The sequence below is a fragment of the Panthera onca genome, chromosome X, assembly GCF_046562875.1.
Source record: "Panthera onca isolate mPanOnc1 chromosome X, mPanOnc1 haplotype 2, whole genome shotgun sequence".
In the NCBI taxonomy this organism is placed as follows: Eukaryota; Metazoa; Chordata; class Mammalia; order Carnivora; family Felidae; genus Panthera; species Panthera onca.
This window is the reverse complement of record NC_138357.1, coordinates 71,433,374-71,448,174: the sequence shown is the minus strand read 5'-3', so window position 1 is coordinate 71,448,174 and position 14,801 is coordinate 71,433,374. Positions and strand designations below refer to the sequence as shown.

Genomic DNA, 14,801 nt, shown 5'->3' with positions numbered 1-14,801 from the left:
CAACAACCAAAAGATCCCTGGGAATTCCTCAATATTTGAAAATGAAACAATCCACTTCTAGATATCCCATGGGTCAAAGAAGAAATCAAAAGAGAAATTAGAAAATATTTTGAACTCAATAAAGATTTAAAAAACCACACTGTATAATTTATGGTATTTTGCTAATGCAGTATTTAGGGGGTGATTTTTATGTACTAAAAACCTGTATTAGAAGAAATGTCTCAAAACAATGACTTCAGGTTTCACTTCAGTAAAAAGAAGAGCAAATAAAACTCAAAGTATAGTAACATAATTAATGGAGATCAAAGTGGAAATCAGTGAAATAGAAAACAAAACAATAGAGAAAATCAACAAAACCAGATTCTTGTAAGGCAATATTCATAGCAGCATTATTTATAATAGTCAAAAATTGTAAACAACCAAAATGTCCATCAAAAGATGAACGGTAGCTAGAAAAGTCAAATTCATGGAGACAGACATTTGGTTTCCAGAGGCTGGGGGCAGGAGGGAATAAGGTGTTATTGCTTAATGGATACAGAGTTACTATTTGGGGCGATAAAAAACGTTTTGGACATATCAATGGTGACGATTTTGCACAACATTGTGAATATACTTAATGGCACTGAATTGTACACTTGAAAATGGTTAAAAGGGCAAATTTTGTTATACATATTTACCACAATTTAAAAAATGAATAATGTGGGGCACCTGGGTGGCTTAGTCATTAAGCGTCTGACTCCAGATTTCAACTGAGGTCATGATCTCACAGTTGGTGAGATAGAGCCTGCTTGAGATTCTCTCTGTCTCTCTGCCCCTCTCCTGCACTCTCTCGCTCTCTCTCTCAGAGTAAATAAAGAAACTTAAGGGGCGCCTGTGTGGCTCAGTCGGTTGAGCATCAGACTTTGGCTCAGGTCATGATCTCACTGCTTATGGGTTCGAGCCCCGTGTTGGGCTCTGTGCTAACAGCTAGGAGCCTGGCACCTGCTTCGGATTCTGTGTCTCTCTCTCTCTGCCCCTCCCCTGCTTGCACTTGCTCGCTCTTCTCTCCCTCTCTCTCTCAAAAAGGAATAAACATTAAAAAAATAAAAATAAATAAAATGAAATAAAAACAAAGTAACCTAAAAAATAATGTAACATACAAAAACTGCATTGAATTGTACAGTTTCTAAAAAGATTTATTGTTATTTTTTTTTCAGTCTTTATTTTCGAGAGACAGAGCATGAGTGGGGGGGGGGGGCACAGAGGGAGAGAGAGAATGAGAGGGAGACACAGAACCCGAAGCAGGCTCCAGACTCCGAGCTGTCAGCACAGAACTCGACGCGGGGCCCAAACTCATCAACCGTGAGATCACGACCTGAGCCGAAGATGGAGTTTAACCGACTGAGCCACCCAGGCGTCCCAAAGATTTTTTATTTTTAAGTAGTTTCTACATTCAACCTAGGGCTTGAATTTAGGACTCTGAGATCAGGAGTCACATGGTCTACTGACTGAGCCAGCCAGGTGCCCCTGAATTGCAGGATTAAAATTAGTGAATTGTGCAGTATGTGAATTTAGGTCTCAACAAAGTTGCTAAAAAAAAGAGTGCATACTATATGATTCCATTTACAGAAAACTCTAGAAAATGCAAATTAATACATAGTGACAGTAACCCTAATTCGTTCACTAGCTCATTTTCTTTTTATAATTTTTTTAAACATTTATTCATTTTTGAAAGACAGAGAGAGACAGAGTGAGAATGGGGAAGGGGCAGAGAGAGAGGGAGACACAGAATTCGAAGCAGGCTCCAGGCTCCAAGCTGTCAGCACAGAGCCTAATACGGGGCTCGAACTCACAGACCACAAGATCATGACCTGAGCCAAAGTCGGCCGCCCAACCGACTGAGCCACCCAGGCGCCCCATCTTTTTTAAAATATTTATTCTTTTTTTTTTCCTGACAGGCATTTATTTATTTATTTATTTATTTAATATGATTTATTGTCAAATTGGCTTACATGCAACACCCAGTGCTCATTCCAACAAGTGCCCTCTTCAATGCCCATCACCCATTTTCCCTCTTCCCCCACTCCACCCTCAGTTTGTTTTCTGTATTTAAGAGTCTCTTATTTATTCTTTTTAAAAAATGTTTTATTTATTTTTGAGAGAGAGAGAGAGAGAGAGACAGAGCACGAGCAGGGGCGGGACAGAGAGAGAGGCAGACACAGAATCCGCAAAGCAGGCTCCAGGCTCTGAGCTGTGAGCACAGAGCACGACACGGGGTTTGAACCCGTGAACCGTGAGATCATGACCTGAGCCAAAGTCAGATGCTCAACCGACTGAGCCACACAGATGACCCCAAATGTTTATTTATTCTTGAGAAAGAGAGAGACAGAGAGGGAGACACAGAATCTGAGGCAGGCTCCAGGCTCCCAGCTGTCAGCACAGAGCCTGCCCCCGGGCTCTAACTCACAACTCCGGAGATCATGACCTTAGCGAAGTCGGTGGCTTAACCGACTGAGCCAACCAGGCACCCTCCACTCCCAGAGCCACCCACACGCCCCTCGTTTTCTTTTATCGCCTCCGTTTCTCCTAATACGTCAGTTTCCGGAGCGCCTCCTTATGTTAATATTGGTCTTGAGGAGGAAAGGGGGGCCTGCGGAGGAGGGGGTGGCCTCACTTGCCAAGGGAAAGATGAGCCTTGGGGACCTCTGAACCGAGTAACTCGTTTTGGGGTCCGCACCTGGGGTCCGGAGCTAAGTAATCCTCGATCACCCCCAGGGTGTATTTTAGAAGCCTGTGACTGGCAGACAGTGAGGTTGGCCCTAGGACTCCACTTCCCAGGAGGTGTCGGGGCACCGTGCCGAGACTGCGTGTGACGACGGGGTGGGACTCGGTAGCTGCCCGGATGTGGCGCTGAGCCCGCCGAGCCTGCCCACCCCGGGCGAGAATTGCCCTGGAGGCTCTGCCCGCATCGGTGAGCGACGCGGGGAGGACGATCGCTTTGCCAGGTAATCTTTTTGGAGACCCTTCCCCCCCACCGGGCGGTACCCCTTGCCGCCCTTTTGAGTCTCCCCATCCCCGGACGGTTGGTTGCCTTAGTCTGTGAGCCATTCCCTGGATGGAAGGCATTTGAGGGTGGGATGAGGTGTATGTATGTTATGGAGGAGACTGAGACAGCTCTTCCTGTTTGTGAATCCTATTTGTGGGGCACCTCTCTGTCCCGGGCTCACCAGTCCATATGACGTCCCGAATTCAATTAGCCTTGGTGAAGAAGGATGTGAGGGAAGTGCTGAGTGGGCTCGTGTGGTATTGATGGGTCACTACCACTGCCTCTGGGTTGGGGAGTGTTCACATGGCTTCCTTCGGCCCCCAGTCCTAAAGCCTTCTTCGACTGGACTTGAACCAGAGAAGTCTGTCTTCAATGTGAAAAGGCTTCCCGGATTTAGTAGATAACTAAGTTGCAAAGTGTGGTAAATAAAAATGGGGAGGGGTCTTCTGCTGAATTGATTTAGTTTCAGAAAGTTACAGAGTGATTTCAAGTACATTAGACTCAGACTTATGGAAAGGGTGAGACTTGGAGGAGAATGTGCTAGAATTACTAATGCTTTTAGCTGCATTCTGGTCTCTGCTGCTATTGGGTCTTTTACATTGTGTTTCAACCTGGGAGAAAATGGACTCCTACGCAGACTATACATGTGAAGAAGGATGCCTTGTCAGAGGACATTGGAAGATTTAGAAGAAACTGTAATTCCAGTTAACCGCGAATGACTAACTCAGAAGGGAACTTTCTGGGGGTGCTGATTTGTGCAGCGCCACACCTCTCCCAATTTCTGATCCTAGAGGCATACCTAAAGATCTCTGAGCTGCTCTGATGTCTACTTCACAGTGCTACTGGGAGGCTTAAAGAAGATAATGTGAAAGTATTTGGCACAATGCCTATAATAAGCTCTCAAGTTTTAGATTCCTGTTGCTTCCCCATAGCAACTTTTTTTTCCCCTCCAAGCCATGAATTACTTTGTATTATTATTTGCCTTTTCACAGAAGTTTTGTCTTGACCACAAGATTGTAACTTCTAGCATTCTTTCTTTTTACTCTTTTTTGAGTCCCTTCTAGTAGTGTGCTGCCCATAGTAGTACCTGGGAGAGTGTGTGTAGATAGTGGTGGTGGTGAGGAGGGGAAAGCTGAAGGTGGCTCTTAACAGCACAGCATTGTGCTGGATCCCAAAGCTGAGGTAGACAAACTTGTCTCATTTGCCTTTCTCTTATAACTTCTAGGCTTCTACCAGAGCTCCAAAACCTTGAAGAATATGTTTGTTTTTAGTAATTTAAACCATTTTTAAATGTACAGTACAGTAGTGTTAACTGTATTCATATTGTTGTGCAATAGATCTCTAGAATTTTTCTTTTTTTTTAAAGTTTATTTAGGGGTGCCTGAGTGGCTCGGTCGGTTAAGCGTCCGACTTCAGCTCAGATAGTGATCTCATGGTTTGTGATCTCACGGTTTGTGAGTTTGAGCCCCGCATCGGGCTCTGTGCTGATGGCGCAGAGCCTGGAGCCTGCGTCAGATTCTGTGTCTCCCTCTCTCTCTGCCCTTCCCCTGCTCACGCTCTCTCTCTGTCTCTCAAAAATAAATAAACATTTAATAATTTTAAAGTTTATTTATTTATTTTGAGAGAGACAGAGAGCACAAGTGGGGGAGTAGCAGAAAGAGAAGGGGACAGAGGATTCTATGTGGATTCCACGCTGTCAGCACAGAGCCCGATGCAGGGCTCAAACTCACAAACCACGAGATCATGACCTGAGCTGAGGTCAGACGCTTAACCAACTGAGCCACCCATGTGCCCCAGATCTCTAGATTTTTCATCTTGCAAAACTGAAACTTCATATCCATTAAACAACTCCCCATTTCTCCTCCCCCAGCCTTGGCACCTACCATTCTGCTTTCTGTTTTTATGTATTTGACTACTCGAGATACCTCATGTAAGTGGAATCACGCATTATATGTCTGTTTGCGACTGATTTCACTCAGCATATATCCTCAAGTTTCATCCATGTTGTAATGTATGAAGATTTCCTTCTTTTTAGGGCTGAATAATATTCATATATATATATATATATATATATATCACATCTTTTGAAGTTTATTCATTTTTGAGAGAGAGAGAGAGAAAGAGAGACACAGAGGGAGTAGGGGAGGGGCAGAGAGAGAGAGAGAGAGAGAGAGAGAGAGGGAGACACAGAAGCCCAAGCAGGCTCCAGACTCCACACTGTCAGCACAGAGCCCGACGTGGGGCTCGAACTCACAAACTATGAGATTGTGACCTGAGCCGAAGTCTGATGCTTAACTGACTGAGCCACCCAGATGCCCTGATCACATTTTTTCTTTATGTGTTCATCCATCGATGGACATTAGGTTGCTTCCACCTCTTGGCGCTTGTGAGTAATGATGCAATGAACACTGGTGTGCAAATATCTCTTTGAGATCCTGTTTTCAGTTTTTTAGATATATTTTTTGTATTATTTTTTAATTTTTATTATTTATTTATTATTTTTGAGAGAGAGAGGGTGCAAGTGAGCGAGGGGCAGAGAGAGAGGGAGAGAGAGAGGATCCCATGCAGGTTCCACACTGTCAGTGCAGAGCCCAAAGTATGGCTCAAGCTCACCCGATGCGGGGCTTGAACTCACGAACCGTGAGATCATGACCTGAGCCGATGTCAGATGCTTAACCAACTGAGCCACCCAGGGTGCCCCTTTAATATTATTTTTAAACTTTTTAACCATGGATAATTCCAAACATACACATAAGTAAATAAAATGTATAATGAAGGGTGCCTGGGTGGCTCAGTCAGTTGAGCGTCCAGCTTCGGCTCAGGTCGTGATCTCACGGTTTGTGAATTTGAGCCCTGCGTCGGGCTCTGTGCTGACAGCTCAGAGCCTGGAGCCTGCTTCAGATTCTGTGTCTCCCTCTCTCCCTCTGCCCCTCCTCCGCTCTCACTCTGTCTCTTTCTCTCTCTCAAAAAAAAACAAATAAACATTAAAAAAATAAATAAAATATGTAATGAACATGCAGGCTGAAGAAATTAGTCTATTAATTGTACAAAGTAGCACCCCCAAAACACCTGGGACTTTTCCTGGGCACTCCCTTTCATTGAAAGTTTGCTGTGGGTGAGGATGTTTTGGGTTATGTTTCAGACCTGGGATGTTCTAGCTGCACTTCATCATCTAGGCTCCCAAGCATCAGTGTGAGTTGAAAGCCCATCTGCTTACAGAGATGAGGACCTGAGCTTGGGGTGCCAAGTGGTCTTTGTGCCTAAAAGTTTTGCTCTGGTTCAACAACTCCGTCAGGTGCACAATTGTCTTGAAGGCAGTCACTCTGAACAGAGATGTTAGACACTGGATGATACCTATAGCAGGCTGGGAAGCTGAGTTGTACAGGCAGTAATTGCTATAGGAATTCAGAGGAGGAAGAAATTAATCCAGACTGGGAAAATCAAGGAAGGCTATTCTCAAAGAAGGTGGTGGTGACCTTACCCTGTTTCCATTGAAATGTACGTATGGGGCGCCTGGGTGGCTCAGTCGCTTGAGTATCCGACCGGCTCAGGTCATGATCTCACAGTTCTTGAGTTTGGGCCCCTCATCGGGTTCTGTGCTGACAGCTCAGAGCCTGGAGCCTGCTTCGGATTCTGTGTCTCCCTCTCTCTCTGCCCCTCCCCCACTCACGCTCTGTCTCTCTGCCTCTCAAAAATAAAGAAATGTAATAAAAATTAAAAAAAAAAAGAAATGTATGTTTGATCCTTATGTCTATTCCTAGATGCAAAGAGATTCCTAGATGAAAAGAGCTGATGATCAGTGGATACCCTGGGATGGTTGCCTACTGGAGCTGAATTACACTCTGAACTTTTAGCTGTGGGACCTGTGCTAGTGAAGGCTTCTTGGTGGAATGCCTTGATGGTCAGAATTGGCTGTGCGCGAGGATAGCTGCCTCCAGTGTGCCTGTGTGAAGCATACTCATAAGGCCAGCTTTTCTTTTCTTTAAGTTTATGTATGTATGTAATCTCTACACCCTACGTGGGGCTTGAACTCACAGCCCCAAGATCAAGAGTCACATGCTCTTCCAACTGAACCAGACAGGCGCCCCAGAAGGCCAATTTTTCTTGATTCTGACCCAAAATAAGGTGTTTTGTTTTATCTATGATATGGGCCTGATGTAGACCTTAGCTAATAAGACAACAAGATGGGGGATGTATCTATTCCCCCAAATTCCGAAGGTGAGAAACTAACAGATTCTCAATTTTTTTTCCATAATCAAATACATATGACAGTTTATCCCCATTCCTCCATGTTCTGACACTTGACGAAGCTAATGCTATCAGGATCAGGTCTGAAATTAGTATAGTAGTTAAGAAGCTAAAAGGAAATGGAGTGTTTTGGGGGACACTGACAGGGTAGGGCATTGATAGTAAACATGCTTCTTGGAGATCATCTGTACCTTACCATTAACTCTCAAATGCTTGATTCATGAAGAAATGGATGAGAAAGTATGGTGCTGTTATGACCTATGGTTTTGCTTAGATAGGGTAGGAAGGGATGAGATCCCTGCTTTGTCTAGCATTGTAATCATATTACAGAACTGTTGCCTTCCCCAGAACAGAAGAATTGTTATGAAGTCATGGTAGCTCCTAATACTTCTAATGAGTATTCCCTATGTGGCAGGCACTAATGAGTACTACACGTACATTGTTTCATTTAAAAACGTGCCCAAATTTACAAAGCTTAGGAAAAGAGAGGACTGGTTTTAGACTCCAGGTGGTCTGACTTCAGAGCCTGGACTCTTAACGACTTCTGTAGAGGGCTATGTCTGACTGGCCTACCTTTCTCTCCAGTATTACGGTGTCACTGTTTGTTAGGAACAGAGGTTTCTTTGCTGAGTCGATAGCCACATCCCCAAAGTAAGAGCCATGTCTCTTTTGTTTCAACCTTTAGAACCTTCTTTCTATATCAATGGTTTTTTATTTTTATGTATTAAAAAAATTTTAATGCTTATTTATTTTTTGAGGGGGGGGAAAGGGGCAGAGAGAGGGAGACACAGAATCTGAAACAGGCTCCAGGCTCTGAGCTGTCAGCACAGAGCCCAATGTGGGGCTCGAACCCATGAGCCACAAGATCATGACCTGAGCTGAAGTTGGACACTCAAAAACTGTATCAATGGTTTTTAAAAACTTTGTTCCCATTTATTGAGCACCCACTATGTTTTAGCACCTTTGATAGAGTATATCCAGGTGTCATGACAATGATGTAACATAAATACCTGTGTATATGAATGCTTTTTAATCTTTACGGGCTCAGCCCTTTTCGACAATCTGATGACAGTTTTTGATCTTCTTTCCAGAAAAATTCACTTACGTACATTCACATCATATTGTATACTTCAGAGGTGGCTTCTAGGACCTACTGAAGCTTATTGTCTAGCAGTCCATGGACTCCGCGGTAAGAACCCCTACCCTATACAGTCTTTCCCAGCTGACTCTTATGTGGTGTTAAGGGGATGGACAGTGTGTGTGTGTGGGGGGGTGTCTTCCTCAATTTCTCAGAGGGAAAGAAAGGTTTATAAAGCATAGGCTCCCAAAATTAACCAAGCATCTGTGAACACTCTTTCTTCTTCTTTTAAATGCTTTATTTATTTATTTTTGAGACAGAGCATGAGCAGGGGATGAGCAGAAAGAGAGGGGGAGACAGAGGATCTGAAATGGGCCCTGTGCTGACAGCAGAAAGCCCGACATGGGGCTCGAATTCACAACCCGTGAGATCATGACCTGAGCCAAAGTTGGACGCTCAACTGACTGAGCCACCCAGGCACCCCTGTGAACACTCTTTCTTTCTCTCTTTCACTTAGGACTCCAAGGGAAGAATGCAGACAATCAAATGTGTGGTCGTAGGAGATGGGGCTGTAGGTAAGACCTGCCTCCTCATCAGTTACACAACAAATGCTTTTCCTGAGGAGTATATCCCCACCGTCTTTGACAACTACAGTGCCCAGACATCTGTGGACGGCCAAATTGTCAGCCTGAACCTGTGGGACACAGCTGGCCAAGAGGAGTATGACCGACTGCGAACGCTGTCCTACCCCCAGACCAATATCTTTGTCATTTGTTTTTCTATTGGTAATCCATCGTCGTATGCCAATGTGAGGCATAAGTGGCACCCAGAGGTGTCTCATCATTGCCCCAATGTACCTGTCCTGCTGGTAGGCACCAAGAGGGACCTGCGGAATGACATTGAGACAGTGAAGAAGCTGAAGGAACAGAGCCTAGTGCCCACAACTCCTCAGCAAGGCACTTCCCTGGCTAAGCAGGTGGGGGCTGTGAAGTATCTGGAATGTTCAGCCCTGATGCAGGATGGGGTCCATGAGGTATTTTCAGAAGCTGTCCGTGCTGTGCTTTACCCTGCCACAAAGAAGAACACCAAGAAGTGTGTCCTCTTATAGCTTTCAGGGTGCTACTTGGGGACTGCACCTAAGGAGAATGAGGGGGATTCCTTTGATAGCATTTAACAATGCCAGCACAAGCGATTTGTCTCTTTTCCTAGAACCCGTAAGCTCCAGGTTGTTGGGCTTTTGGAGGAACAAAGACAGCCTAGTTTGTACATGGCTGCTTTGAAGTTCGGTCTGAATCTTCTGGAGGAAGTTTGGGGAGAGAGAGAGAGACTGACTTTTACCTCTAAATTTAGCTTTCCTACTTGTATTTACCATTGAGCAAGTGCCTCACAGAAGGACAAGTTTCTACAGTTTTCAGATCATTGCCTTAAACTTTCTAATATGCTAATTTTGGAAAAGCATTTTATATGTGATTCCTGGGTGTTCCCAGTATTGGCATGTTCTTCCCATTCTTGAGATCAGATATTTTTGCAAAAAATGGTTAAGCAGCATTTTTCAAAGTTCTGTGAGATACTAATAGATGTTCCTTAAAAGGGTTCTGTGGTCAAGTAAGTCAGGAACCAGTGATTTTTTTTTCAGTTTTTGTTTAAATGCCAGTTACCACACAGTATAATATTAGTTTCAGGTGTACAATATGGTGATTGAACACATCTGCACAACACCTGGTGCCCATCACAACAAGTTCACCCCTTAACCCCCATCACCTATTTAACCCAGCTCCCCACCCACCTCCCTTCTGGTAACCTGTGATTTAAATAAAGCTGAATAGGTTCCTCTACTGCAGGAATTTATAACTTTCAATAAGTAGGCAACATTTCCCAAAATTATTTCACTGAACTTTTTTTGTTTTGGTCCCATGCAACACCTGTTAACATCTCTGGAAACACATTTTCAGAGATACTCAATAGGTACTAGAAATTCCCACAGAGGCTGCAGGGGGAAAAAAGCATAATGTGATCCTGTTCTTTTTGAGGTTTCCCTCTTTTTTAATGTTTATTTATTTTTGAGAGGGGTGGGGTAGGGGCAGAGAGAGAGGGAGACACAGAATCTGATGAGGCTCCAGGCTCTGAGCTGTCAGCACAGAGCCTGACGTGGGGCTTGAACCCACTAACGTGACATCGTGACCTGAAGTCTGATGCTTAACTGACTGAGCCATTCAGGTGCCCCTCCCTCTTTTTAAAAAAAGTTTTATTTTGAGAGGGAGAGAGAGAGAGCGTGAGAGAGCTAGAGCACACACAAGTGGGGGAGGGGCAGGAGGAGGGAAGACAGAGAAAGAGAGAGAGAGAGAGATGCAAATCTGGAACTCAAGAACCTTGAGATCATGACCTGAGCCAAAATCAAGGGTTGGCTGCTTAACCTTAACTGACTGAGCCACCCATGTGACCCATTGATGTTTCTTTCCCTCTTTATGCCTTTGAGAGGAGTATTCATCCACCATGGACTTGTTGTTGGTTCCTCTTCCACCCTCAGGAAATGGGTTTGGCACTTAGTCATGATAGTGCCTTGGGAGTGGGGTCTTGATGGTCAGATCTGCTATCAGATTATGATAGCACTATGGGCTTGGCGATGTGGAGTTGATCCCTCCATAAAACTGTGTCCCTGAGGTGTCTCTTAGTCCCTGTTTTTCTGTCAGCTTTCACTTTAGGGAAAGACCACTAAAGGTTAACCCCATAAATAAAACTAACCAACCAACAAACAAAATGTTCTGCTAGTCATTGTCAGGGAGTTCTTTGATTCCCTCAGACTCCTCAGCGTCCTCTGAGTTACCATAAAGGCTACCTTGCTCTCTTCCTGTTCCTCCCTCCTCTGTACATCTGCATCTGTGTGTGTGTGTGTTTAGTCTTGGTTGCCTTTGAGGTCTTGTAGTTGCTCCAAGAGACTTGGAGAGTATGTTGTATCTCCAGACCCTGGGGCTGTCACATTTGTGGGGATTTTGCTGGAGTTGCTCAGCCTGCTCTGGAGAGTAGGAGTCAGATTCCTTACCCTGGTAGGCCTGCTTCTCCTTATCCTCCCTACTTGTAGTTTTGACCTTCTTCATCTGATATAGAAGGAAAACATAACTTCACCTGGCAGATAGTGGTTGAGAACTCCGCTGTGCACATACTCTCTCACCCTGCCAAAATAAGCATTGGATCTTTGAGAGTCTGGGAAATGGAGTTAAAAGAATCACATCCTGCCTTCTGTGGTGGGTGAAGTGCCTGTGTTTTGCTCTGTGATGGTCTTACTGTTGCTCTTTGGCAATATATGATCAGATTAGCCCTCAGGTAACTGAACCTCCTGAATAGGGTTGCCAGATAAAAGGGAATATTTTTTTTACAAATAATTTTTTTAAGTTTATTCATTTATTTTGAGATAGAGATTGTGAGTGAGGTAGGAGCAAGAGAGGGAGAGAGAGAGAATCCCAAGCAAGCTCCATGCTGTCAGCGCAGAGCCCGACATGGGGCTCAAACTCACGAACCATGAGATCATGACCTGAGTCGAGATCAAGAGCCAGACACCCAACCGGCTGAGCCACCCTGGCACCCCTACTTTTTTATAAGTAATTTTTTACCGTAAGTATGCACCATGCAATATTTGGGACCTACTTAGAGTAAAGCATGATTTGCTGTTTATCTGAAATTCAGATTTAATGGGTCATTCTGTATTTTTATTTGCTAATTCTGGCACCCCTATTTTTGGAGAATCTGAACCCTGGAGGTCAGGCAGATACCAAGTATTGTTAGAAGGTAAAAAGTCATGTAAGCTCACTAGTCTAACTCCTTTTCTTCTGGTTTTCCTTTCCCTCACCATGGGCAAAAGTGTTTTGTTTTGATTTTCCTTTATCACTGCACCCTCCACTCCATACAGTAATTCAATGGTGTATATTTTTACACCACTGATTGTCTAAAGCTGTGGGGGATCCAAGATGGATATTGTCTGGTAGATGTCTCCTATCTCAATTTCAATGTACTGTATCTATTTCCGGTGTGTGACCCAGGGCCCCAGGGTTGTAGGGGCTCTGTGTGAACAGGGTATTACCTGGAAGAAGGTGAGGGTGGCCCAGTAACACATTGGAAAGTGGGGGTCTGTTAGAGTAGTGTGACTGTAGGAGTCAACTGGACGCTGAGTTTTCCCACAGGCAGCCAAATGAAAGCACCAATTGCTCGAGTGTATTCTAGTCTCAGGATGTTCTGATTGATGCTGCCTGAGGTGCTCACAGGACTTCGTGGTTGAAAGGGGCTAGAAACGTGGCTGACGCCTGTGTCTCTGGGAACTTTATGTGTAGCTACTGAAATCTCTTAAATTGGCTTTTAATTTAATTGTGGCTCCTGCTCCCATTTTGCCTGGCAAATTCCCAAATGTAAGCCTGGGTTTGGTTTGGTCAAAGTTGTGTCCTCTAATGAACGGAGATTTGATCCACAAGTCTGAGAGTGTGGTTTTGAATTGGGCTGTTCTGATGGTCCTAAACATACACTGGCATCTTGATTTTTTTTTACTTAAAAGGATTTTGTATCAAGACTAACATGCTAATATCACTTTTTAAATTGTTCATAATGGATGGTAATAAACTTTTCTGATTTTACTGGGTCTGTTGCTTTCTAAAGATTGAAGCAATTCCTCCATACCCCTCCTTTGTTTTGAGTTGCTTCTAAATGCCTTTCAACTTGCAAAGGATGAAATAACTTTAATTGTCACATCGCACCTATGTGTAACCGTACTTATTTTTCTACCTCAGACAACCAGGGTAGGGAACTGTCTTCACTGTTAACATTGATTCTCTAGTTCTTGCCTTACCCCAACCACCTTTGTATCTCCACGATTTAGCTTCATTTCCTTTTAGCTTTTCACTAGTGACACACCAGTTAGTTCCCTGTAGGCAATTATTACACTACATCCAGTAAACAATTATCAGACTCCTGGTGTGTTAGAGGTATTACTGTACTAGTGGCTAGGGTTGTAGACATGAGACATAACATTTAATGTCCTTTGCCTCTTCCAGTTATCTCAGGAAAATATCCTTCCTCTGTTTGTCATAAAAACGAACTAATACTGACTTAATTGTATATGGTGCCAATGCACTATTAAGTGAGTGGTAAGGAGAAGCAAAACAGGGTTGTGTTTTGTTTTGCTTTGCTTTGAAAACAGATTTATTGAAGTATAATTTACATACCAAAAAATTCACCCATTTCAAGTGTACAGTTTAATGACTTTTAGTAGTGACTGAGTCCTGCAGCTGTCACCAAAATCCAGTTTTAGAACATTTCCATCACCCCCAAAAGATCCCTCATGCAGTTAATTCCTGTTCCCATCCTCAGCCCTAAGCAATCAGTACTCTACTTTGTCTTTCCTGAACATTTAGTGTACATGGAATCAAACAATACGTGATCTTTTTTTTTAATTAACATCTACACCCAGCGTGGGGCTTGAACTCATGTGCCTGACATCAAGAGTTGCATGCTCTACCGACTGACCCAGCCAGGTGCCCCCAATATGTGGTTATTTGGAACTCGTTTTTTAAATTTTTTTAAATGTTTATTTGAGAGAGAGAGAGAGAGAGAGAGAGAGAGAGCGAGCTTGGGTGGGGGAGGGGCAGAGAGAGAAGGAGGTACAGAATCTGAATCAGGCTCCAGGCTGTCAGCACAGAGCCCAACACTGGGCTCAAACCCATGAACAGTGAGATCACGACCTGAGCCGAAGTTGGATGCCCAAGCAACCACCCAGGCACCCCTGGAACTCTTCTTTTATTCAGCATAATATTTTCAAGCTTCATTCATTTTGCAGCACACATGGGTACTCCATTTCTTTTTATTGCTGAATAATATTCCACTGTATGGATATACCATATTTTATCTACTCATAGTTGAGGGAAATTTGGATTGTTTCTACCTTTTGGCTACTATGCATAGTGCTACTGTGAACCTTTGTGCACAAGGGTTTGTATGGACATGTTTTCAGTTCTCTTGTGTATATACCTAGGAGTGCTGGGAATTGCTGGGTAAACTTATGCAAAACCACATTTTAAGTCAAGAATAGCATCTTTAATATTTATAGTATCTGAAGCCTCTTTCCCCATTCTATAATCCTCCAACTACCTATTGCTGAATCTGCTTTTCCTTAAGCACAAGCAGCCAAGCAGTATAAAGTACATTTAAAAACATATTCCATTCTGCTTTTTTGCCTTAACCATTAGGATAGCAAAAGTATTCTCCTAACTTTTCACTACCAGAGTGCAGCATCTCAGCTACTATGCAGGTTTTGGCAGATCTTTGTCATCTGGCCTAGAAATGTCACTACTGTTCACATTCCAAGGGACGTCCATGCAGTGAAGTACTAAGCAGCCATAAAAGTGAATGAGGAAGAGTGCTATTAAGTGGTACACTGTGATTTCCAGGCTAAATTATTAAGCGAAAAAG

The 14,801-nt window shown here is 43.7% G+C and overlaps 2 protein-coding genes across 8 annotated transcripts in view; both read left to right on the top strand.

The window, feature by feature from the left end:
• The first annotated feature begins 2,178 nt into the window (after window positions 1-2,178).
• On the top strand, window positions 2,179-12,970 carry LOC145714595 (rho-related GTP-binding protein RhoG-like). Its single transcript, XM_081794216.1, has 3 exons — window positions 2,179-2,984; window positions 8,365-8,462; window positions 8,869-12,970. The coding sequence occupies exons 2-3, from the start codon at window positions 8,451-8,453 to the stop codon at window positions 9,457-9,459; spliced, it is 603 nt and encodes a 200-aa protein (XP_081650342.1). The 5' UTR covers window positions 2,179-2,984; window positions 8,365-8,450; the 3' UTR covers window positions 9,460-12,970.
• TAF1 (TATA-box binding protein associated factor 1) overlaps window positions 8,892-14,801 on the top strand; it is a 90,783-nt gene continuing 84,873 nt past the window's right edge. For 4 of the 7 annotated variants that reach the window (XM_081794214.1, XM_081794212.1, XM_081794213.1 and 1 more), the window contains exon 1: window positions 8,895-8,926. The gene's annotated coding sequence lies outside the window, so the exon portion shown is untranslated. Of the gene's footprint in view, window positions 8,927-14,801 lie in introns of all 7 variants that reach the window. The other 3 variants (XM_081794215.1, XR_014136909.1, XM_081794211.1) reach the window with 3 other exon arrangements.